Here is a 25824-nt window from a genome sequence, read left to right on the forward strand (position 1 = left end):
ATGGAGAAAAAACATTATTGTAAATCATGCCAAAACTGGATAATGTTGTAGTAGGGCAGACCAGAGCAAAATAAGACCAGCAAGACATGCCCTCAAAACCTGTTTTAGAAAACAAAACTTTATTAGAACACAATGTGGCCTCATTTATGTCTAAGATTAAACAACAAAATCGAATAGAGTATGTACTACCTAAACTGTTTGTAACTTGTCAACTTGTGGAAAAGTTTCCTAATATTTATATTAGAATAGTCAGATAATGTCACAAGATAAAACAGGGCTGATTCCATGAGGACAACAAAGAGTAATGCTGCTGGAATTAACAGGTCTAACATGTAAAAGCTTCATTTGACTCCATATTCCAATTGTAGACAGAGACAGAAGGCAAGAGAGAAGGCAGGAAATATGAGGATCTTCCCTATACTTTGTAAGAAAATGCTTAAAGCAATTGCATATGGTTTATATTACATCCTTCCTTCCTTCCTTCCTTCCCACCCTCCCTCCCTTCCCCCCTCTCTTTCTTTCTTTCTTTCTTTCTTGTGCCAGTCCTCAGGAGTTGGTCATTTTCCTAAGCTTTTTCTTTCAAGACTACTATCTCCTACTTTAACCACGGGCCCACCTCTGCCTTTTTGTTACTTAATTGGTGATAAGAGTCATGAATATTTCTGCCTGGGCTGGTTTTGAACCTTGATCCTCAGGTCTCAGCTTCCTGAGTAGCTTAAGGTTTTCACTATGTTGTCTCACAAACTCATTAATTTGAAAAACTTAGTCCTATCCTCCACAAAGTTGTCCCCAAATCCACATTGATTACAAATTTATCACCTATCTCTCAAGAAGCAGGAAACATTACCTCATAGATATTTTAAATCAATGACATTTTTGAAAATAGGAAAATCTAGAGTTATAATGAACATATCAATGTTAATCACATTTTCATTAGAAATGTCTGTTGCTATGCCCCCTTAGTTCATAGACCACCATTATTCATGACCAGCCTAATTGTGACAAATGAAAAGACATGAGGATACAATGTCAATTGCTATATTTCAGGGAAGAAATGGTTTCTACTTGTTAAAAACTTGCTTCTGTATTGAAGTTATTAAGATTATTTTGTTCCTTAATACATGTTTCAGTTCTTTGTTGCCTTTTGGATGCCCGAATACAGGCCACTCACTAGGGTCTACCTTCTTCCCACAATGTCCTATGTTTTAACTCAATTCCATTTTCCTGTATTTGAAAAGTATCTTGTATCTTCTAGAAGAAAATTAGTTAATTCCACTTTTACTACACATCTGTCTGGGTTATGTTATAGTACTGTGGCGTGGAAGAATTTATTGATTTTTAAAACTCCTGTGCTCAGCCTAGGGACACTGATGGAGTAGCAACAGTCTTTTGCAGTCTGTGGCAAGTGGCTGTCTTTGTTAAATAAAACATGGGACTGAGGGTTAAACTATGTAACTGTTTAAGCCCCAAAGGGAGGTACCTGTGGAGCCCATGTATTTCATCATGCTCCCTTATTTCTGTGTAAGATAGCTCAGAGGAGATAATCTTTGAATTTGAAGCAGCCATTGTTCAGTGGTTGAAACTTGACAGCTGTATATAGATTTGACTGAGAGATGCATTTTTTTAAGTTGGGAAAATTTGCATAAATATTCAAATTTCTTCTTTCTCTTGAAAACTTCCTAGTTCTGACATCAGTAGCTCTTTATTTGATGACACTGTGTGTTATCCTTTTTCCTTCATTGAACAGAGCTTGTTACTCTCTGTTTTCTTATTACTCTCTGCTTTCTTATATATTTTTGGTTAGCATTATTCAGATATCCTACATACATGACCATTTTAATCAGTTGATTTAAGGACAATGACCTAGATTAAAATGGATAATTGCATCAAAAAAGCTAATATCACCCCAGTTTCTCTGTGTCCAAAAAACATTAAGCTAGCATGACATCTCATGCACAATCTCTGAAAATGGGAGCTTAAGGTTTTGGAGCAGACAGTAATTAGGCCAAGGGGCCCAGGCTTGGGGTTGGTGAACATAGATATGGGAAAACAGAATTCTCCTCATTTCTCCTCAGAAATCTTGAAATCTCCTCATTTCTTTCTAAATCTAGAATTTCTATAGCAATTGTCACCATGGTATCATGATGTGTTCTGACAAGGGAACTATCACTGTAAAAGAAAAAAGTGGTAATGAGGGAAAGAGAAACCTTTTCCATACTTTCCTCCAGGAGGCATTTTCTTTAATGAAGATCTCAGACACTTGCATATATACACATAGATACAACATGGTCTGATCCAATTCATGGATGATGGGATTCTTAATGATGGGGCCAGCCAAACAGAGCTGAAAAAGAATTCTGAGTGAGGTAGAGAAGGAAACACAAGTTCATAGCACTACTGAATGATCTTTTCAGCATTGGGGCACTTTTTATATTAATCTCATGTATTTCTCACAAGCACTCTGTAAAAGAAATATTGAATAATTATTCTAGTTTTATAGTGAGATAATAAACAGACTCATTGAGCATCAGAGAGCTGCTTTAGGATACAGAGAAATCTTTTTCAAATAGTTTCCTGTGCCAAATCTCTGTACTTTCAACAATATCAGTATTTATTTCTGGCTCCTTAATCAGCCTGCACAGGCTCCTGAACATTTATTGGGGTGCCATCTGCATAGACCACGAGGTGATTGGCACCCCCGCCCCAGAGTTGCTCTAGGTGGGTGGTTCTGACATTGATGGAAAATATTTGCATGTAAGGCACATTGTAGGCACAGATTAAACCTGTGAAAATTTTGTACAGGTTATGGTGGGCTGAATATAAATCTTCCTCACACTCATTAGAACAGGTGTGTGTGTGTGTGTGTGTGTGTGTGTGTGAGAGAGAGAGAGAGAGAGAGAGAGAGAAATAGAGAGAGAATCTAGATTTCACATAGGAAAAAAAATGGGTCATATTAAAGTTTCTAAGTCAAATTTACCTCTGTTAATATCATGGCTTCTGAATGCATCCATTTTCCTGCAAACAACACAATTTAATTCTTCTTTTTGGATACTCCATTGCATATAGGTAAACATTTGTTTTAATCCATTCCATCAGTTGATAGCAACCTAAGCAGATTCCATTGTTAAATAGCTAGTGCAGACTTTCCAGCCTCCAGAACTGTGAGACTAATTTTATTATGGTAGTTTAAAACACCTTTTTGGTTTAGCATCTCAAATGGAATATGAACATTTTAACCCTTTTTTATTAACAGCTGATCCAAAATAAGTAGGCATTCCTTATATTTGTGACATATTGCTTTTGACAACATCAGGATTAACTGTAACAATACAGTATATGCAACATTATTGAGATGCACCAAGACACCCCACATTGTCTATGACCTCGTACACTAGAAATGAGCTGTTGTAATAGATCTTGAGAGTAGAGGAGTGAATGAGTTGCCTTAAGACAGATGCTAGCGTCAATCTTTCACAAAGTGTTTGTAAGTTAAACATGTATGCTATGTTTTTAAGTCAATTTCTCTCTTCTACTTTTTTAATTGAAATGAAGATGGTGCATTAAATCTATTGCAATTATACATTAGCAGTCACAAATTTAAAACTTTATAATCCAGTAATGTGATTATGAGAAATAAACAGGAAAAGTGAAGTAAAAAAGACATTCTAGTAAAGTGAAGAAGCCCAACCTCAGTCCTGGAGAGGGCTAAGATCGATGTTCTGAATGGCAGGATTGGCAATTTAAAGTTTTCTATGACATTTTCTCAAAGCTAGTTATTCATTAATTTCTTCAAAAAGAAAATATTATAGGAATCAAACCAAATGTATCTTCCTACTTGGCTTAGCCAGTGCAGGGATAGGGAAATATTTTCATGCTATGGATATTTGGATATTTATAACATCATTATGAGCTATACAAAATTATTATTAATGCACCCAGATGGCCTAAAGACAGTAGATGAAAAGCATTATTTGCCATTCCTAGCATGTATCAAATGATTTCTTAGGCCTTAAACAGCTTAAACTTGAAAATTTTCAACCTTGATAGAATTTAAAGTCTTGTATGGGTAGTCTTACTCCTGTATAGCCTATGGGAATATATTAAAAACAATACATGTACAATTTAATTAAAACTTGTTTCTTCATTTAATAAAAAAGAAGAATGCCCTAAACATAGCAACAACCAATTAACCTATTAACATACAAGGCCTGCCTGAAGGTTCTCTATTTAGAATATTATAAGCATGTATTGAGTTTTAAATATTTAATATAAAAACAGAGTATTTGGTTTAAAATTAAAAATTTATACAAATAGCCTTGTTAGGATTGTTACATAGTTAGGAAGTCATTTTATTAAATTCTATAAATTTCCTCCTAAAACTCTGCATGTATGTGGAGTGTTAATTCTTTAATAGGTGTAGAAAGAACATGAAAATAGTAATCAATGTCAAAAACTACTGGGAGCTTACTGAGCATCATGCCACTGGTCTAATTGTTTTGAATGAGTTATGCTAATCCTCTCAATAAACCAGCAGAGGGATGAGCACTAGGATCATCACTTCCTTAACATCCTTGAAGATAGAACTGAGATGTAGAACTCACCTCGGGCTAAAAAAAAAAACAAAAAAACAAAAAAAAGGGCTCTTAATTCATGTCATCCACTGTTCTCCAATGTGTTGCCTGAGTTGTGTTGTTCCTTTTGGAGTTTGAAGCATTTTGTGATTCATCTTTAAACTCCATTCTTCTCAACATACTTTACCTAGTCTATCATAACTTCAGTCCAGTATTTCAATTATGAATTTATACAAAAGGTCACAAGTAATCTGGTGTTACTTGAGACTGTATCACTGTAAAAAATACAGATATTTTAAAATCTCAATTCAATTGTCTCAGAAATTTTTGAATAGGAGGTATACTCATAGGCATTTCTAAATAACATTAAGTATGGAACATAAGATCATGTCTTGCTATTGATTATCATAACAAGAAAGTTCTTCTATTATTTCATCACATATTTTTATATGTGTCCTCATGTCTGTTTGCTGTGAGGAGGGCCTAAAGGCCCAAGTCTGTACCTTCTCAGTCACATGATTTTTCATAGCCTCCTCTTTTCCACAGAAATGAAAATTACTGGGAAGATTCTGAAAAAAACAAGAGCTGTAAGCACAGGGCCTAGATCTCTCGGTTCCATTCTGCTAATACAGAACCCAGCACTCTCTGGTTTCAGCACACTCTGACATATTTACAGATACCTTCCAGGTATGGACAACAGTTAAAGTAGAATTCAAACAAGTGATTATAAGAATGATCATGGGCCAGGCGCTGGTGGTTCACACCTGTAATCCTGGCTACCCAGGAGACTGAGATCTGAGGGTCGCAATTCAAAGCCATCCCAGGCAGGAAAGACAGTGAGACTCATCTCCAATAAACCACCAGAAAACTGGAAGTGGCACTGTGGTTCAAGTGGTAGAGCGTTTGCCTTGAGCTGAAGAGCTGAGGGACAGAGCCCAAGCTCCCCCACTCCCCCCCCGCAATATCAGGGAATTGAAGTGGACATGAAGAAATGCTGGCAATAAGAAAAATAAAATGCAAACAGCTAAATAAAATAAAGAAATTAATGTAAGACATGCACAAGAATTTAAAACAAATACAGAAATTCGGAAAAATTGAATTCTAGATATGAAAACTCAATAAGTGAAACGAAAATCTCAGTTGACAGCCTCTTAAGCAGACTGGATCAAATTGAATATCAGAGCTTTAATGCAAGGTCAATCTATTAGAACATTCTAGAATGATAAAGGAAAAGACAAAAACTTAAAAGTAGAACATATAAAACATTAAAAGATCAAACCTATAAAACATAGGCATAGTAGAAGAAAAAAAGAGTAAGCTAAAGTAGTAAAGCACCTGTGGAGGTAACGCAACACTTGACTTCAGGATATACTATAGAATCATGGTGGCAATTAAAGCATGGTTTGGGCACAGAAAATGACATATTGACCAATGGAATAGAACAGATCCAGAAATAAGCTATAGACATCTGATTTTTTTGACAATGCCATAAATACATTGGAGAAAAGATAGCCTCATCAATAAATAGTGATGCAAACATTAACTGTACACATGTAAAAAATTAACTAAATGTTGAACAAAGATCTAAATATAAGATGTAAAATTTTGAAACCAATGGGAAACAACGAACATCTTTGAAAATACAGGCATAGTAAGACCTTACTGAACAGGATTCCAATTGCTATAGAAATAAGAGCAATAGGGCTGGGAAGGTGGCTCAGTGGTAGAGCGCTTGCCTTGCATGCATGTGGCCCTGGGTTCGATTCCTCAGCACCACATAAGCAGAAGGGAAAAAAAAGCCGGAAGTGGCACTGTGGCTCAAGTGGTAGAGTGCTAGCCTTGAGATGAAGAGCTGAGGGACAGTGCCCAGGCCCAGAGTTCAGGCCCCATGACCGGACCCCCTCCCCCAAAAAAGGAATAAGAACAATAATTAACAAGTAGGATTGCATACAATTAAAGAGCTCCCATAAGCAACACACTTGTTCTGTATTTCACCAAAAGGTAGAATGAGAACCCAAGGACAAAACTCCTAGAAAATAGGTTTGCATTTCATTGCACATAAATGAGCCTGTGATTGCCATAGCTACTCAGAACCTGAAGTAGACATTTTTTAGAGAGATATTCAGTTGTGACTGTGTGTTGGACATCTGGTGGAACCCAGTGACCTTTATGAGATCTTCTAATCTAGAATTCTTTTCTAGAACAATGTTTCATTTCTTTTAACTTTCTGAAACAATGACATAACAGTAAAGTGCTTCTCTAGTTCTGTTTGGCATTTTTAAAAATCATAATTAAGCCTATTAGATTCTTCAAATTTGCCCATGGCAGTAGTATTCTATTATTTTCATTATGAAAATAATACATCATAGCATACCCCTGCCATTGTTGGGGGGCAAATATACTTTGAGGCCATTACTGAAGACTCATCATTCCTAGGTTGACCTAGAAATCTAGAAAAATCTGCCAAAGGTCTTCAGGTAGTTCTAGAACATTTAGAGGTGAGATGTCTGTGTTTATTGAAACATATCTGTGTAACTACCCATCTCTTCACCAATATCACAAACCATCCACATTCTATTCTTATTCTTCTCTTTTCAATCTTTCCTTTCCTCAAATAGATGAGTCCCTTTCTCAAAATAAGAAAACAAGATCACTGCATTTAAAAAATTGGTAATAGGCTTTGTATTGTGTGATATTATATTCTATAATTGTTATGTCGTGCTAGATTGCCAGCCTGGTTTTCATATCTGACTAAAGGTCATGCATAAGAACTTAGTTTTCTACTTGTGAGCTGGAGTGTCTAAGCTAAATTCATTCTACTGTCTGGATAAAAAAACAAGTGAAATAATTCTCGAAAGAATCCATTTATGCAAGGAAACATTGTAATGTTTTCTTTTAAACATTCTCTCTGAAAGTAACCACATGTGGTTTTTCAGTTCCAGTTATAACAGATTATCTAGGGTTGGGCCAAGCTTCCTACTGAAACAACAGCTGGAAATAGGGGAACAACTTATTTTAAATAATTGTTATTAGGCATTGGCAAGTCAGAATTCAAGTAGGATTTAGAAGCTGTGATTGAGGAAAGATCTGGAAAGGAAAATGGAGAAATAAAGATGAGTTTTACTGAGTTAAAGAGCCAGAACTAAGATTTTGGAGGTTGCTTAAGTGTCTGAGACTTAATGGAGTAAGTCTCAGAGATGAAGAAACTTCAAAGAAAAATCCAAAAACCTGCACACAATTTTGACACTTTATGCTGAATCTAGATATCTAAACTGGATATATACAGGATGAGACTACCAGAATGTAGAGGAAAAGAATATCTAGGAGAACGGAGAGGAAGAACAAGGTGGGGAAGAGGAGAATGAGGAGGAGATGACAAAAATTACTGATATTAGACAAAGACATGAATTTATACAAAACATAAGGCTTTCCCCCCCTGACGTTGAAGTTCACAAAAACATGTGCCTTCTTGAAGCACTATTGCTTTATCACTCATGCTGAATTGTTTTTTTTTTCCTACAGCTCTAAGTATAATAAAGAAAATAGATCAATGTAACATGTTTGTTTGTTTGTTAATATGGGGTGACTTTCCCCATTGCTCTAAGTCAGGGACCTGGAGCAGGTTCATTTCAACCATTCCTCTGCCAACACCTCAAAATTTAAAATATAGAAGTGCCTCTATACTACTGGCCACAGAAAGGTGTCAAGCAAAGCTATCTTGTGATGGCACTGTATCTTTGTGGCTGGTCAAAGGCTGAAAACTGACCACATGAGGTCCTTAGCAAATACTGAAGGGAGGAAAAGTTGCGATGAAATACATCCCAACCTGATTGATTTTTGCAATGACTGAACAAAGAAACAGAGCATTAAATGATGATGTAATGTCAAAGTGCAATTGATTCTGACTGTAATAGACAATGTGTGGCTAGCTTTGTTTTAACATAAGGAAAACACATTTATTGTATCACTAATGTAAAATGTTTTCAGCGGCAAAATATTGACTACCAGAAGAAAACATTCCAGACTGCTTAAACTTTAATGCTGATTTGTGAGAAATGATCTTTATTATTCTTTCACCACTGCAGAATTTGAACCAGGGTTTCACTATTGCTTACCTTGAACTCACCATTCCAGACATCCTTCCAGCCCTGATTTTTGTTGATTATTTTAGAGATAAAAACTCAATATCTTTTCAATAAAAATATTTTTAAAAGATTTAAAAAAAACTCAAAAACTTTTGATCTGAACTGGCTTCAAGTAGTGATCCTCTCAATCTGAGCCTCTTTAGTAGCTAGAATTACAGACATGAGTACTGGGAAATTTTCTTTGTTATTCTATAAGTAATAAAATGATAATGTCAGTGCTTTTTCCTTTCAGTGAATAATGAATAATGAATATGATTAAGCCTTTAACTGTCAATATGACATTGTTTTATAAATATTATGATTCAAACTATATTTTGTGCTTATTGATTATGCAAACATTGTTGTGTATTTATGTTATTTCTTTTCAAGTTATTCCATCACATTTTTAAGTGATTTTAAGAAACTCAGCTGGTTTGAATTTTTAAAAAACTATATGTTGATGGACAATTAGTATCATTACCAAGTGAGAATTTGACAGTATATGGTGAAATTTATTTCTCAAATATCTCAAATGGGGATTGTAGGCATGGCTCAGTTGGTAGAGCACTAGCCAATGAGTGAACACAACAAGTAACAAATTGAAGTTTCAGTCTCAGACCAGAAAAAAAGAAAAAATATCCCAAATGTAAATCTGAAACGCAATTAACCTGATGGATAATCAAAGTGGTTATTTACAGAATGTTGATGCATTGTTTTATTGTTCTCACACTTTTACATGGGAAAACTCTAAGTATATGTCTGTTTTTTTTTCCTTTTTTGACTAAATAAATCCTCACTGAAACAATTATAAATACCATCTGATTATTTATTAAGGTTGAAAGGCATTGTCTTTAGTTTCCTTATTAATTCTTTAAGAACTATATTCTCCTTTGTATTGAATAGCCTATTCCCTTAGTCCACAAGAAAAATAAATCTCAGTTTTGGTTTTGTGGAAGCAAGAAGGGTCTGATATCACAATCTCTGTATACAGTTTTTTAAACATTTTAAGAAAAATGAAGCTCTGCTATAATTAATGCCTAATGGTAAAAACACTCCTGCCTTATGGTTGCCTAGTAACTACATACTGCTTGTTTTGGGGGCTACTAAAGAGACTGAAGAAACCAGTGCATCCAGATCCATTTTCAGTGCAGGTGGTTGAGGGCCAGCAGTGGGCTACATCCTTTTGTTAAAATCATTTGTCCAAAATGGTTTTCTACTACAAGGTCATTTTATATAAAAACTTACCCTTGTAAATGATTTTTGCAGATAAGTGCCCAAACCAACAAGAAAAGTTTTTTAAATCACACACACACACACACACACACACACACACACACACACATTACAACTAGAGAAACTCTGCTTCATTGTTCTATTTTAACCCCAATATCTATTACAATGGCTGGATCAGGGAATGTTTTACTGCATCTTTAAGTCTCCAGCAAAACCTGGTGTTTGCAGTTGACTTACCAGATAGTATTCCAGGTTTAAAGGTGGTATTAGAAAGGACTAACAGTGATTATAATGATTATTTACATTTAAGTTTGGAATGCTTCCTACATAATTATGTTTCAATTTAGCTTAGGTAAAATTAGTTTGTTTCACTTTAGCTTAGGTAAGATTACTTTGCACTCCCTTGGCACACACCAACTAGAATTGGTGAATGAGACACTCCAAATCCATAGGTTGTTGACAAGTGTGGCTGACTAGATTAGAATTAAATTTACTGCAAAAAAATCCACAAAACCCTACAGCATATGTAGATAATGACAAGTTGCCTATGAGGGAATGTAGTTAGGTCATATGAAAACTCCTTTCTGGCAATGTCTTGATTTCAAAAACATGTGTTAGACAGAGTACTGGGGAAGCTTATTTGCATTCTTTGTTCCAGAATTCCTGATGTCAAGATTTGGGGCTTCCTAGGTTGGTTGTCTTCATGTAGACAGGAATAAGTGTGGGCTGGAATATTTAAAGCGCATAACTATAGCCTTTTGCATACAGTCAGAAACGATTTGCTACTCGGTAATTTTGTCATTTGGCAATGCTAAGTCATGATAACATATGGTTTCTCTTCAGAATTATCATAAATGTTATCATTTGACTGAAATAAAGGGCTCTCTTATTTCCAGATGGAAACTGTTTTAGGATATGTGTGTGTTCCTTTATCTTTTCACATGAAAGGCAAGCATGCCATTGTATCCTTCTGTGGGACTTTCTGGCTTCTTGGTTTGGTAAGTTAGAGGATTTGGCTGTTGAGGTCAAAGCATGGTTTAATCAGGAAACCACTTGGCTCCTTAACCGCTGTCTACATTCCTAGCTGCAACAACTCAATTCTCTGGACTTAAAAGAGACTTGGAAGGGCAATTCTAGAGCTCAACACAGACACCTCTCTTGCAGGGTTTAGGAGAAAAACTTATCCTCAAATTCTTTTGTCAATGAGACATCAGCATCATCATTATGCTTGACGAAGTAATGAATGTAAATATTTGATATCTCCCCTTCCATTTTAATGCTAAAGAGAATTGACTGATTAAGAATCATTATTTGTTCTTATTATAGGGATTTTTCTATTAGATTTCCATCCAGCTTTCTTCTTTTCCCTGCCTTTCAGAAATTTTCACTCTATCCCTGGGATGTCATTCACTATTATTATTATTTAGCTGCTTAATGAAGCTTTAAAAGATTTCATTTTGAGAGCCATCAAGTTCCTATCCTTTTAGAGACTGTAATAGACCTGGCTTTGTGCAAAGAGTGTTTTAGAAAGAGTTAATTTGCAATTGCAGCAAATTCTCAGGAGAGAATTTAAACCAGCAAGTGTCTTCCTATAGAGAAGCAGCCCCAGGCCAGAACCCAGTTCACTGTGGAATTAACTCCTTCTGTGCTGCTGCTGTGCAGAAGGCAAGATGCTTATAGCCAGCTTGCAACCTGAGGCACATCTATCATGGAAGCAAAATGCTGAGGATTCTCTTCCCTGACTCCTAGATTTGCCCAGTTAGAAAGTGTGCTGTCAAATGTTTAAGTCTGTTTTTCACTACATATAAAGACATGTGTGTTTATACACATGAACACACTAGGGAAGAGTGAAGAGAACCACTCCGAAGTTACATAGATGCATGAATGAATGCAAACTATTTCTTCCTAGTGATACATCATTTTTATTATTTTTAAGTAGTTGTACAATGGAGTTTCATTCAGCATGTCAATTGATGAGTACAATGTATCTTGATCAATGCCGTTCATTCCATCATTCACCTCCATCTTTCCCAATCCCAACCCATCTTCTCAAATTACCAGCTCCATTTGCACATATGTACATTGAATAGTCTGACTGTGTTTGCCCCCCATTTCTCTTTCCATTTGTCTGTCCACTGCCCCCCATCACTCTTCTCCTGGAAACACATTTCAGCTTCAGTCATGCATTTAAACAATTGAGTTCAATGTATGAAAGACATCAGGTTTACCTCTCAGAGATAGTATCATTCCAGATGACTGGCTAGTAATCTCTAAATGCAATCTATTATTTAATTTTTTCTCTTTATCCCTGGAAGTGATCCAGTTAACTTCTTGGGTAAAAACTACACATGGAAATTTAAAACAAAATTGTTAACTTAGTGATATTTGAAAATGCAATTTTAAATTACAAGAAAAATTCTGGCTCCCAAATGTTATTCACTATCAGTTCAATATATAATTTTACTGTCAAATACTTTTCTTTCCCTTTCTAGTCTACATATTCAAATGCTCTAATATTCACATACTTTCTAAGAATATTTGATTAGAAGATTAGAATAACACATTGAGTAAGTGTAGAAATCAAATTGCTGAGAGGGAGATCATCTATCCAAGTCAAAGAAAAGAAATAAGCACGTCTGCTCACAGGATAACTTGCAGGTAATATTTAAGCCTCTGACCCTTTAACCCCAGAGTTCCAGGTGAAAGTCCTTTCTTGACCTCTCTTCTGAGAGGGAACTTCTTAAGCTTATATTAATCAATCTCTTTCAGGGGCTTTGCAAAAAGGATTTTCTCTGTCCTGGTTTGTGTCATATTTGGATTCAGTTTAGAATGTGGAGTAATTAAAGTGTCAAAATCTTTCATTAGAAGTCCATAAACACACACACACACACACACACGCAAAGTGCCTTGATCTGTAACCCTTGGATTGAACTTTTCAGTTATTTATCTTCCAGAATTTCAAGCGCAGGATTTGATTGTGGTTTGATTTTACTTCTTGGAGACATCGCTCAAATGCCTCAATTTGATATTGTGCTTTCAACACATTTTTACGGATCTGCAGATTTGGGTAGGGCTATATGTACCATATGGTGTGGATAAGGTGATAGATTTTCACATTCTGGGACTTGGCAGGAAAGGGTAGGAACTGAATGAGATGCAAGAAAAGAAAAACGAAATATTTCAGGCCTCTTGAGATGGGTATTTTCATAGAATCAATTTTATCAAACATGTGTGTGTGCGTGTGTGTGTGTGCATGTGTGTCCATCCATGTGTCCTCTTATGCAAGGGAGGAAGTTGTAAACTCTTCCCAAAATAAAAAGGCTTCCTTAAAAAAGCTATAGCATTTAACACTTCTCAGGTTTTCAGAAGAGATCTCAGGCATGGGTTTGGCATGGGTTGTGTGTGGGGGAGGACATCTCTCCATTTTTCTTGAAAAGGGAATTGTTACAGCAAGGTACCAGCTAAGGCGCAGAAAAATATAATAACATTGATAATAATAATAATAACTACAACAACAGGACATATGTTTTTCATCTGCTTTAGTGAAGCCTAGGGTTGACGACAGAATGGTTAAAACAAAGCCAGGTGTACAGATCCCAAGAGGGTCAAAACAGCACTCTGGCGACCAGGAAATTGGAACACTGAAGAAAGATGTCTTACGTGATTGCCAAGGGGGCGGGAGGTGGAGGGAAAGGGAAGGATTTTCCTTTGCTGTTACAGACTTCACATCCCTAAGCCGGACGCCGAGCCGGGTCGTCTGTGCACCGCTGAGCCACATCGGGGCCAGTTCATGTGCCCATTTCTCCTACCCGGACTACCCCCGGGGGGGCAGCGCCAGCGGGGCGGAGCCGGGAGGGCGGGCAGCCGCGGGCGTGGCCGCGCGGTGCCGTCGCGCCACGGGTTAAGCGGCGGGGGCGGCGGCGGCGAGGGGCGGAGGGAGCGCGGTCGGTGGCCGTGGGCTCGGAGGCTGCGAGCGCCGGCTGCCGCGGCCAGCAGCGGGTTAACGCCGCCCGCGCGGAGAGGGCTGAGCCCGAGCCGCCGCTCCGAGCTCGCATTCGGATCCGCTAGCGCAGGAAGATGGCGACGGACGGCGCGAGCTGCGAGCCCGACTTGTCCCGCGCCCCGGAGGACGCGGCGGGGGCCACGGCGGAGGCGGCGGTAATCGAGTTCCAGGCCGGGCTTGGACGCGGGCGCGCGGGGTTCGCAGGGGGACGGGGAGACGCGGGCCGGGGGGCGGCGGCTCCGGGGTCCCTGCTGCACTCTGCGATGACGCCTTCGGGACGCTTCCAAACCCGCGACCCCCGGGATGCCGCTTCCCGGCTCTCTCTGGCTCCCCAGGCCACCCTGGCTCGGGGGGCCCCTTCCTGTCGGGGGGAGGGTGTCTCCCGTTGTCGAGGTGCACCGTCCCCGGGGAGCCTCCATGGACAGGGGCGGGTTCGAATGGGGCGAGGTGACCACCCGGTATGGGGGTTCCCTTCTAGCTTTTGTGAGCTCCCTTTCGTGCATCCGTGGCGACCCCACGCCCGCTCCCCGTGCTGTGGGGGGAATCGGAGCAGGGCGAGTGCTCTGTGTTTCCGGGCGAATCTGACCCCCCATTGTTCACCTCTTGCTGCGCGCGTGGCTAGGAGCGCGTATCTGGGGTGCCTGGCACCTCGGAACGGACCCGGAGAGCCGGGAGAGGGAGGCGGGCCATCGCCAAGCAGGTGTGGGGATGCTCTGTGTGTGTGTGTGTGTATGTGCTGGTGTGCGCGCTCACACACACTGGAGCCTTCGGGAGGCCCATTGGGAGAGGCCCCGCGCCCAGCTGTGGGCGCTGCAGCCGCGGATCGCCTGCATTTCGCGTCCTGGCTGCCTACTGCTGCCCCATCCCTCAGAGGTGTCCTTCTTTCCGAGGCGATGCCCAGCGCCCCCGGGGGAGACGGGTGATTGTGCCACCTGGTGTCAAGACATTGTTCCCCTTCTCTGGGGGCTAGAAGCCCAATGCACTTAGCCGAGGTGGGGGGGTGGGTTGGGGAGGGCTGATCCTGGCTGTTTATACATCCTGAATATCCCACGCACCGGACGCTCTCTGGTGGTTTCCAGATCTTAGCCTGCAGGAGGGCTGGATCTACTTTCTTCTAGGATGGGGGCAAAAAAAACCCCAAAAAAGACAAAAAAAAAAACGTTTTCAGGGTTTGAAAAGTGCCTCGCAGGAGTCACTGCGAATATCTGTCAAAGATAGGCAGTTGGTGGGCGAGCCTCCCACTCCTGGCTGGTCTCCTTCGGGGGGATGGAGTGAGCCGGGTGTGGACGCCCCCTCAGTTTCTCCCACTACTGGAGGGGGGGGCATAGAGAGAGCCGCGAAGGCGGGGGAGGGGGGGTAGGGCCAGGCGATCAACAGCCTGGACTGCTTTTCCTTCCTCCCACCTCTGGAGGTAGGGCTTGCCTGGGAGAGATGTGGAGGAGCAGAGGCTGGAAAGGGAAGAGGAGAGCCCGGTGTGAACCTGGCAGATACTGAGCTAAAACTTCTGGGAAAATTGACTTTGCATGGAAAATGAGAATTTTTCTTTAAATTTTCTAAGATTTCAAGGGAAACCTTTCCACTTGTAAGTTACTCTTATCAGAAGCTCCAAGGAAGGTAGCTATTAAAACAGTAAGCCTCTTTGGGAAGTTGAGAAGCTCGGATGTCCTCATCTTCCAGAGTTGATAAAGGACCAGGAGACCCAAAAAAGAGGTGGTGTGCTTATTGGCCTCCCCCAAAGGTGGAATTTGTTGTTGTTGTTGTTTAACCTACTTAAAAATGATCTTCTTTGTGCTGCTCTCAATGTTTTAATCACATGACCAACCACAGACATCAGATTTATGATATGTAGCTGATATATAGTTTTACTTGGTGAGATTGTAAACATAACCTTGTTACCGGGAAGATTTTTGTGTTAATGAGGCCAGTGTTTAAAAAATTTAAGTCTTCGTTTTCACTGCTGATAGAAAGGTATTTGATCATTTTACCCATGTTAATAGGAATAGACATAGAGAAACCTGTGAAAACAAACCTTTGTGAATTTCAGAGGATCTTTTAGAGTTCTTTTTTTTCTAATTTTTTTATTGTAAAGATACTGTACAGAGGGGTTACAGTTACATGAGTAAGGTAATGAGTACATTTCCTATGGAGCATTGTTAGTTACCCCTTCCTTTGTTTTTTCCCTACTAAACCTTCCCTCCCCACCTCCTTTTAAATAACTTAAAACTATTCTAAAACTATTCTTTTTAAAAATAGCTTTTGGGTGATTACTTTTTACTCAATAAAAGTAGACATTTGTTTCTTCCTTTTTTTAAATTTGAAAAGGCTCTTATAGCCTATTTTTTAAAAGGTAGGTATAGGTTTTTTTGTTTTTGTTTTTTCTTTTTTTCTTGGTTGGCAACTGCTTATCTAATAGTGAAATATTGAAGTTGTACTTAGGCATTTTAGGTTCTCATTAATGGAGAACCTTTTCGAAAAATTAGCGAGTAATTTCTTTTTGCATTGTAGAGATTTATTTCTTTTCCAATTGGTTTACATATTGTGCCTTTTTATGTATACATTTGGCAGTGTAGAGCCAATGGGGCCTCCAAAGCAGTAGGCTATTTTTGAAAGTGAATGTTTTCACTGTTTTGACTATTTAGATTGTTGCCTAGGAACAAGTTTAATTTATAGTTTTCAGTTTAATATAATTTTCAGTGGAATGTTTTAAATTTAGTTTGTGATCCTTGTTCTTAGCTGTTTAAATCCTAAAAGCATCCCAAGCGTAAAGCTGGCTAACAGCTACATTATTCAACAGGATCATATTAATAGTCTTTTCTGTGAACCGTGCCGGGAGACCTGGGTTATTTTCAGTGCCTTAGCCAAATGTGACGACTTTTATAGGCCATATTGCTATTTCAACTCTGAAATGTGAATGCTAATGGATAAGACAGCAGGGAAAACAGGAAATCTTCCTGCTTTTTATTATCACCAAAGAATTTAGGAGTTCAAGGAAAATTAAGATCTTTTTAGAGCTATATTTGGAAAACCAACCAACATTCCTCTCATTCTGTTTTTTTTTTGAGCAACTAATATGCAAAAAGTAGGTATAAATTTTGTTGCCATAGTGATAGTGACAAGGAGAAAGTTAAGTGTTTTTTTTCCTTTAAAATGAGCAATATAGTGATTAAATTAATTAATTGCTGAAATGAAGTTTCTTTAGGTGACAGTATTAAATGTAAAAATAATGAAATGAACTTTTTGGGTGGATCGTGGGGTTTGAACTCAGGGCCTGGTCCTGGTTGCTGTCCCTGAGCTCCTTTGCTCAAGGTTTGCACTCACTTTGAGCCACAGCTCCACTAATATGTTGTTGTTGTTGTTTTGTTTAATTGGAGTTAATTGGTTAATTGGAGATAAGAGTCTCCAAAGCCAGGCACTGGGTGGTTCAAGCTACTAAGTAGGAGGCTGAGATCTGAGGATCATGGTTCGTTGAAACTAGCCTGGACAGGAAAGTCTGTAAGACTCTTATCTCCAATTAATCAGTAGAAAAGGCTGCAAGTGGCATTGTGGCTTAAGTAGTGGAACACCATCCTTGAGCAAGAGGAAGCTCAGGAACAGCACCCAAGCAGAGTTGGAGCCCTAGAACAGCAAAAGAATAATAACAGCACAAGTCTCACAGACTTTCCTACCCAGGCTGGCTTTGAACTGTGATCTTCAGATCTCAGCCTCTTGAGTAGCTAGGATTACAGGTGTGAATCACTGGTGCCTGTCTAAAGATTTTAACTTATTTTTTTTTTTTTTGTGGGTCATGGGGCTTGAACTAAGGGTCTGAACAGTGCCCTAGAGCTGTTTTTTGTCCACTTTGAGCCAAAGCTCCACTGCCTCCTTTTTAAAAATATGTTTTAAGGCAGGTTCTTATTATGTAGCTAAAGCTGGCCTGGCCAAAGCTAGTCTTGAACTTGCGATCTTTCTGTCACAACCTTTGTATTATTAGGATTACACATGTAGATGATCACACTTGGCTTTTAAAAATCTAAGTCATCATTATATGGCACCTATTGCATATTGATGGTTAGTAAATGTTAAGGGGTAATAATGTGAGCATAATATACTTCACTGAATATTTAACCAAGATAAAGAGGAGTCATGAGTAATATCTCTGTCACCCCAGGTATCACATGATAGCAGTAGATGATGCTTTGCATCATTAAGTGAAATCAGATTGTGGTGTCATGAGAGGAACAAATGACTTGCTGTAGAGGTTTTAGGAGGTAGAATCAGAGAGAAGTTCCCTAGAGGAAGGATCTGGAAGCTTGACTGGAATGATGGTAGCGTTTATGGTGAATGTGGACAGAGACTGCAGGAAGCAGAGTGCACATGTGACCAGGCCCCTGACTCTCTTCCAGTGATACCCCATGTAAAAGACTTTCAAAGAGGAATGTAATAGTTTCCGCTTCAGCCTCACATATGTACTCTAGAAAGATGCTTACAGAAATTAAAAGATTAGCACATCACTATTCTCTGAAGTGATGCTTTTTTTGTGTGCGCATGTATTAGGGCTTAGCTCAGTCACTGTCCCTTAGCTTTTTCATTCAAGGCTAGCCCTCTACCAATTGAGCCACAGCTCCACTCCTGGCTCTTTGGTGGCTCAAGATAAGAGTCTCATCCTGCTCAAGCTGGCATTGGGGTCTTTAGATCTCAGCTTCCTGAGTAGCTAGGATTATAGAGGTGAGCCACTGGCTTTTCATTTCTTAAATAAGAGGTTGTATACCTCTGTTTGTCTGGGGACTTTGTATCGTTGCTATTATTGCATTTCTCACAGGTGCAATTTTATGTAGAGAAAAATGTTTGTCCTACTAGTGATCGACTCCATCCTTAGGCTAGATTGCCCCCCTTAATCTTGTCTTCATGGGCTTCAGAAAACTTTTATGAGTTGAGGAAATGTTTGGTAGCTTGGCATCCCTAGTTATTAACAGGTAACTGCAACCGATCATGTGGACAGCCAGGCTGTGGCAGGAGGAGATCAGACTTCTGCTTTATGGAAAGTAGCCAAATTTATTTGTAAAGGAAAGAGAAGATGACCTCACAATGCCAGGCCATGGTAAGTGTTCTGCAAATGCTTATGAATGATGAAAGCTGTGACATAGTACTAAACATTACTTGGCTAATTGGAAAATTTGCTTGGTATAGTACAAAATTATAATGAAACTATTGGCCTGCAGTTTGCATAATAACATTATAGATAACACAAACTTTGAATCCAAAGATTCATCTTCCTTGCCTCTCTCCTCCCCTCCCCCCACCTCTGTCTCTCTTCTTTCTCAAACTGAGGGTCTTGGCACATACAAGGAAGGCAAGAACTGCCACCCAGGTTTATATCCAGTCCTTTGGATTTTCCCCTTCCCCCATTTCCAAACTACGCTTTTAATGACATCAAAACACTTTCTAGATTTTTTTCAACATTATTAGCTTCTGTCTTGAGATACCTTCTTCCCACCTTGATGACTGAGGCTGGGGATGGGGGGGGGTAATAGGATGGTGAGTGGACCACTCACATTCCTGACCCTTTCCACCCACTAGGGTGTGAAGGAGATCAGTGGTATGAGGGTAAGAACGAACCATGAAAAACCCAGGAAAAGGAAATAAACGGAAAGAAAACTGTGGTGAAAGGAAGAGATCTGGCAAGGCTTTTGAATTGCCTGTGGGACGGGGACTGAGCTTTAAATGTGCCTACCATGGTTGGAGTCTTGTCTAGTAAGCTTATATTGCTTCTGAAAGGCTTTGTTTGAAGACATTGGATTTGGGTTCTCCATGGAAGTGTCTTTACTAGGGTTGTATAATACATAAAAGGAGACTTGGGTTTTCCCTTTGGTACTCCTGTAGCAATGTTGTCATTAGTAATAATGGCTTTTACACTATTTAGTTTAATCTGTAACAATCAGCATGTACAAAGATGAGATTGTATTACCACTGCTGTGTATGATACGGTGTCAACACTGTAGAAATTCTAATCTGAAGGGGAAATTGCTTTCTTTGAATAACTAAGTTGAGGATATGTGTTTAGGTAAGGTTATTATCATTCTGCTTTCCTGTCTCAGCTTCTTTATTTGAAAATCAGCATGCTGACATTTGCCACCTACAGATAATAAACAAGACATAGTCTTGAATCCATTTCAAGCTTCATAAAGAACAATTATTAGGTCTGGATGCTGCCTCACTTGTGGAGCTCATCAGTGTCCTGTGGCCAGCTGATATAACATTGAAATCTGAGTTTGGATGGAAATATACTATAGTTTTTCCTGTGATGAGGACCTTTCTTCCCCTAGTGAGGAAATGGGAACTGAGAGGAAGTCTGAAAGGAAGAAAAGGGAAGTAGCTGGACTTAATTATCCAAGGCTGCGGCCTGACTGAGCTACTTTTCTGCTTTTTATTCTAGTTTTCTCTGAGTTAAAATTAGTTAAGGTCCACTAGCAGGTTTCCTTCCTGACATTGTTTTCTTGTCAGTATTACCTCTTCCCTACATACTCACTGAGTTGCTTACCTTGCATGAAAGACCCCTCCCTGCTAGTATGGTTAATTTGAGATTCATAAACTCCCATGCTCTCAGTGTGTGGTTTAAAGTCTTCATTTAAAAGGCTCTAACTGATTTTGGAAACAATGAGGGGATGATTTCATGCCCTGTTATTTAGTTATCCTAGAGTGGACTGTTACATTGCATCTTAATTGATAGAGTCAACTGAAACATTGTACTTTCCTGTGCTTTCTATTTTAGGTTGCACTCATTAGGGATTTAATAGGAAAAGACAGAGGAAGAGGCATACACATTAGGTAAAATCATGTGAGATGTAATATACTTGTTACCTTGACATATCTAGGGTTAGGGCACCAAAGAAGCAGACAATTTTGACATTAAGAGGAAATGTACAGAGCAAACATGATTGATGGACAAGTTTATAGAAGACTCAACACTCAATTGAGCAAATGAAAGACTTCATTCAGCTCAGTATAGGCATACAGAAGTGGGATTGGAGCTGGCTTCTGAGGAAATATGAAAACCAGATGATTGAGAAGAAAAAGGAGAAATAGGGAGAGCAGAATCAGAGGCAGGTAGTCCTTGTCAGGAAAACTCTATGTAGTGAGAGGGCCAAGCGAGAATAAACTCAATGCAAGAAATAACTAAATAATTTGAAAGTCTGTTTTCTTATACTTAGAAAATTGAACTGGATTTTTTTCATGTTAATGACTGTCTTCAACTTTGATCTCAAAATTCAAGATATTTCATTGCTTCTCCGTTGTTACATCTCTGTTCACCCTAAGATTAAATTTTGCTTACTTAGAGTTATAAATGAATTATTAATTATTATCATACATTATTAAACTAGGAGGAAGATAGATTTCTGTAATTTCTGAATAAAGAGGCGAAATCAGTTTGCCTCAAGTACTTCTCAAAGGCTTTTGGGTCTCAGAGAATGACCTAAATTTCATCAGTCTAGTAATCCACTTACTCTGATGGTACATGAAATCAGGACATTTGAGGGCTGGAGGAGATTTTATAGATTGCTTTATAGATGCTTATTTCAACATCCTCATTTTATTGGGAACCAAACCAATGAAACAATTGGCCCCACTGGTGACAGTTCATTAGCCACAGCCCTTGCTTTGCCTCCCAGTCCATTCCCTGACATTCTTCCTTTCTTAAAGTTATTGGTTAAATGTGGTGCAATCCACTGGTTTTTAAATTTAAGAGAGGGTTTTGGTGTTGGTGGTTTAAGAACCAGAAAAGAAAAAAATGTGACTGGCTGTGTGCTTGGTAAACAAAATTTCAGTTAGCCACCCTGAAATAACTCAGTGTGTTTAGGCAAAGACCAAAGGGGCAGTTCTGCTATACCCGGTCTGATTATTTTTCAAGGCATTTTGACAACCAATCAGTGGATTGAAGCCATTAATTCTTTAAGGATACAGTAAAGGCTTTTCTGGCTCTATTTAGGATGGGCTTTAGAATTCCCTCCAGGAACTGACCTTTTAGTTTGGGGCTAGGCGTTAAAGGCAACTTAGAGCTGGCGTATTTGTAGTTCTGGCAGCTTAAGAAGACTTAAACACATCCAGGTTCAGTTTTGCCTGTTCTTTCTCTGTCTCACTGAGCCTGTAATGAGAAAATCCTGACGAATACACTCCTCACTCCCACTCAGATTATTCAGAGCTATGCAAAACTGATGAACGCAATGAGCTGGAGGTGGTTTGTCTCCATTATTTGTATATAAGAATATAGTATGCCTGTTATACATTACAGTAGCACACACAATAGTAAGTGCATATCAAGATGCAGTAAATGAACACATATGATTTGTTTATACCCAAATGATGTCCTTCCATTTGACCAGACTGAGTTAGCTTGAACCCTATGCCAGTTATTTTTAATGTTTTTTTATTGTAAAAACAGTGTACCCAGGGGTTACATGAGTGAGGTAAGGAATACATTTCCTATCAAGCATTGTTACCTCCCCCTTTGTTTATCCCTTACCATCCCTTCCCTCCCCACCTCCCTAACTCCTCCTCCCTGCCCCCCAAGTTGTAAAGTTCATTTTCAACATAGTGTCTTGTACATCTCATTGTTACAATGGGTCAACCTGTATCCTTATTTCAGCATTTTGTTATTTCCCTTCTCCTCCCCAAATTAGAAAATGTATATACAAGATGCAGGGCACCAACAATGAAATGGGTTATATGGTGAGGGAAGCACATACAAAAGAAGCAAAAAATCACATAGTGCATTTTAAAGATGTTAAAAACAATAGCAAGAAGGCAAGAAAAAAACAGTTGGGGTTCATTTCACTTAACATCATCTTATATGGCCATATGTACATTGCTTTTGAGCTCTTCTGCTTATCCTAGACTTATACTAGTTATTGCAAATAAGGGAAACCATGGGATCGATGCAGGTTTGTGTATAGTAGGTGATTCTCAAGTGATTTTCTGCTATATTTCTTGGAATTAAAAACTAGCATTCTTGTTGGGGTTTGTCATGTTTTTCTTTTAACTTTGAATTACTAAATACTGACACTTAGGGTTTTGTGTTCCATTTTAATGGAGCCAAGTAAGTTCCACAATAAAACTCATAAATTGTAAGGATGAAAATAGCACAGGAAGCCAGGCACCAGTGGCTCACTTCTGTAATCCTAGCTACTCAGGAGGCTGAGATCTGAGGATCATGGTTCAAAGCCAGTGTAGGCAGGAAAGTCTGGAAGACTCTTATCTCCAGTAAACCAGTAGAAAACTGGAAGTGGCACTGTGGTTCAAGTGGTAGAGTGCTTACCTTGAGCTGAAGAGCGCAAGGACAGCAACCAAGCCCAGAGTTCAAGCCCCACAACTGACCCCCCCAAAGAAAGAACCCAAAATCACAGAATGAGTATCTGTATATATAATTACATTTTATTGCCAAAGGCAAAAAATGGAGATACATATAATGGGAAAAGACACCGAAAGATGCACTAAACTAATATTTCATGTAATGCATGATGATGAGAGTCAGATTTTTTTTAACATTTTGTGAAATATAACCTGTGGTTTAGCAAGAACCCTGTAGCTGTGTGGTTTTTGTTTTGTTTTGTTTTCTTTAATGAATTGCCCCTTTTATTGGTGGTAATATGTCAACAAACTGAAATGTTGGTGGTGGTCACATGTCATGATGCTGAAGACAATGAAGGTAGGGCCGGCTCTCCTGAATCAAACATGAATCAGAGCCTTCGTAATGTCTTTTATTATGTACTAGTTTTTACAATGGGGTGATTTGCTTGTGAAGCTTCAGGGAAACAAGAGCAATAAAAGATGCAATTAATTAAAATCTTCAGACCAACCAGCAGCAACATTAATAAAATATTACATTACAAAGCACATAGGAATTGCAGCTTACTTTCCCATCCTGGGAAAAAACAGGATAAAAGTCAGTCTTTCATCATAATCAATAATCTTAAGCTTAAAGATGTGGCCTGGGAGTTTCCAAAGAAATAGGTTCTTATCCAGTGACCCATTCCTCCATTCATGAAGCATCTGGGTGATTAAAACAATTGGAAGCCTGCATGTAGTGCTTACTTCATTTATATAGGCTCTTTCATTCATCTCACAAAGACTGCAAGGAGATATTAGGATTTCCACGATAGAGGTGAGTAAGCAGAGAGTCAGATTAGTTATAACAATGCTTCTCAAAATACAGTGTTCAATCAGCATCATTAGTTGGAGCTTACAAAACAAGACTTTCTAGGAGTTGAGCCCTACGTACCTACATTCATTCATTGATTTTAAAGAAAGCAATTCCAGGAGATTCTTTTGTGTGCTGAAGTTTTAGAGCACTTCTGTGACTGTCTGAGATAATACTTAGAATTCGAGACCTGGTATATTGATTTTAGTATTCACAGGGAACATCTCCTAAGTTAGCTTCCTAAACAACTATACTATACAACCCGCACTATAAGGGTTTTCATCCTTAGGCCTCACCTTTCCCAAAAACTGCTCTGCTCAGTGCATGTGCAAAAAGAAACAGTCAAGAAAAGGAAGATCCTTTAAAACATCTTTTTGTAAGAGCCTTCTAGCTCTTACCAGAGCTAGGTTGGTGGCTTTGGGGCAATATTCTCCTTTATACCACCATGTCTACTTCCAGAAAGTTCTTTTGAAATAAGATATCAGTAGTTCTGTACATGCCTTGTGAAAGCCCCTAAAATCATTTATGGCATTTGCTACATTTACTACTGTGTGTTCACTGGGATGGCCTAGTGCTACACACGAGTGCCAAACTAGCTCTTCTGGGCTGATAGAATGGTACCCATTTCATCTGAACTTACAGAGCTAGTTCTGGAACGTTGAGGCTGTGTGCTAGAGTGTGCAGACAAGCTACCTCACTCAGTTACATACCCTGGTTTTACCATATACGGGTTGTACAATCTCTGTGTGTGTGTGTGTGTGTGTGAGAGAGAGAGAGAGAGAGAGAGAGATCTGGCTTCTCTGAGTTGTGGTTTCCTGAACTGAAAATTAGAAATGATGGTACCATGTGGAGTAGATTTGGTTCCCTGAGAATGCTGAATGCTCTGCACATGTGAAGGCAAGTCCTGGAATGTACTGAAAAACAGCTTCAGCGTTGGAGTATTGTGAGACGTTTGTGGATGAACTGAGTGGTCTTCTCTAGGATGGTTACTGCGTTTGTCATGTGGTCCTCTTCACTAAAGGGAGGAGTAGCTTGGGGTGTCATGGATACCTTCAAAAAAGCCATCAGATCCTGAATCAGTTCCAGCTGCAATGAGATGATCTGAAGAGACCCACTTATAAAAATTGTAAGGAAAGACACTGGAGATTCTGAAGACAAAAGAACTGAGGGTCACTGACGTCACCAGGAAAGTGGAAGCCATGAGATAAGACGCCTTGCAGAGGGGAGGAGATTAGAGAAGTAAATGATGGGTTAGGAGAACTTTGGGTGAGGAATTTCACCCTCCAGGGCCCTGATGCTGTTACTTCCTGGTGTATCCTAGTTCCTGGAGGATTCTTCTTACAGTCATTAGTCCCTGCTTAATGTTCCTTAAAGCCTGAAAAGTAGCTACAGAGATTTTGCTTAAGAAAGAATGACATTGCCCCATTTGTTAGGAAGTGGAAAGACTTGGAAAACATTATATTAAGTGAAGTACGCCAGGCCCAAAGAAACATAGGTCCCATGGTTTCCCTTATTTGCAATAACTAGTATATGTCTGAGACAAGCAGAAATGGTCAGATAAGTTGATGTTAGGCGAAATGAACCCCAAGATAAGGACTCAAATGGTTTTTCTGTCTTGCTATTTTTTCTAACACATTTATAAGATATATCTTTGTTGCTTTGTATGTCCCTCTCCCATGGTATAATCCCCTGTTTTCACTGTATTTGATGTTGGTATAATTT

At 39.1% G+C, this 25824-nt stretch overlaps 1 protein-coding gene across 2 annotated transcripts in view; it reads left to right on the forward strand.

Annotated features, from left to right (window-relative positions):
• The first annotated feature begins 13979 nt into the window (after positions 1 to 13979).
• The window catches only part of Cttnbp2 (cortactin binding protein 2), a 122474-nt gene continuing 110629 nt past the window's right edge, over positions 13980 to 25824 (forward strand). For both annotated transcript variants that reach the window (XM_013019931.1, XM_013019932.1), the window contains exon 1: positions 13980 to 14086. In XM_013019931.1, the coding sequence (XP_012875385.1) occupies positions 14006 to 14086 (81 nt within the window). In that variant the 5' untranslated portion in view covers positions 13980 to 14005. The remainder of the gene's footprint in view (positions 14087 to 25824) is intronic.

Source organism: Dipodomys ordii, unplaced genomic scaffold (genome assembly GCF_000151885.1).
Source record: "Dipodomys ordii isolate 6190 unplaced genomic scaffold, Dord_2.0 Scaffold48, whole genome shotgun sequence".
NCBI classification, from domain to species: Eukaryota; Metazoa; Chordata; class Mammalia; order Rodentia; family Heteromyidae; genus Dipodomys; species Dipodomys ordii.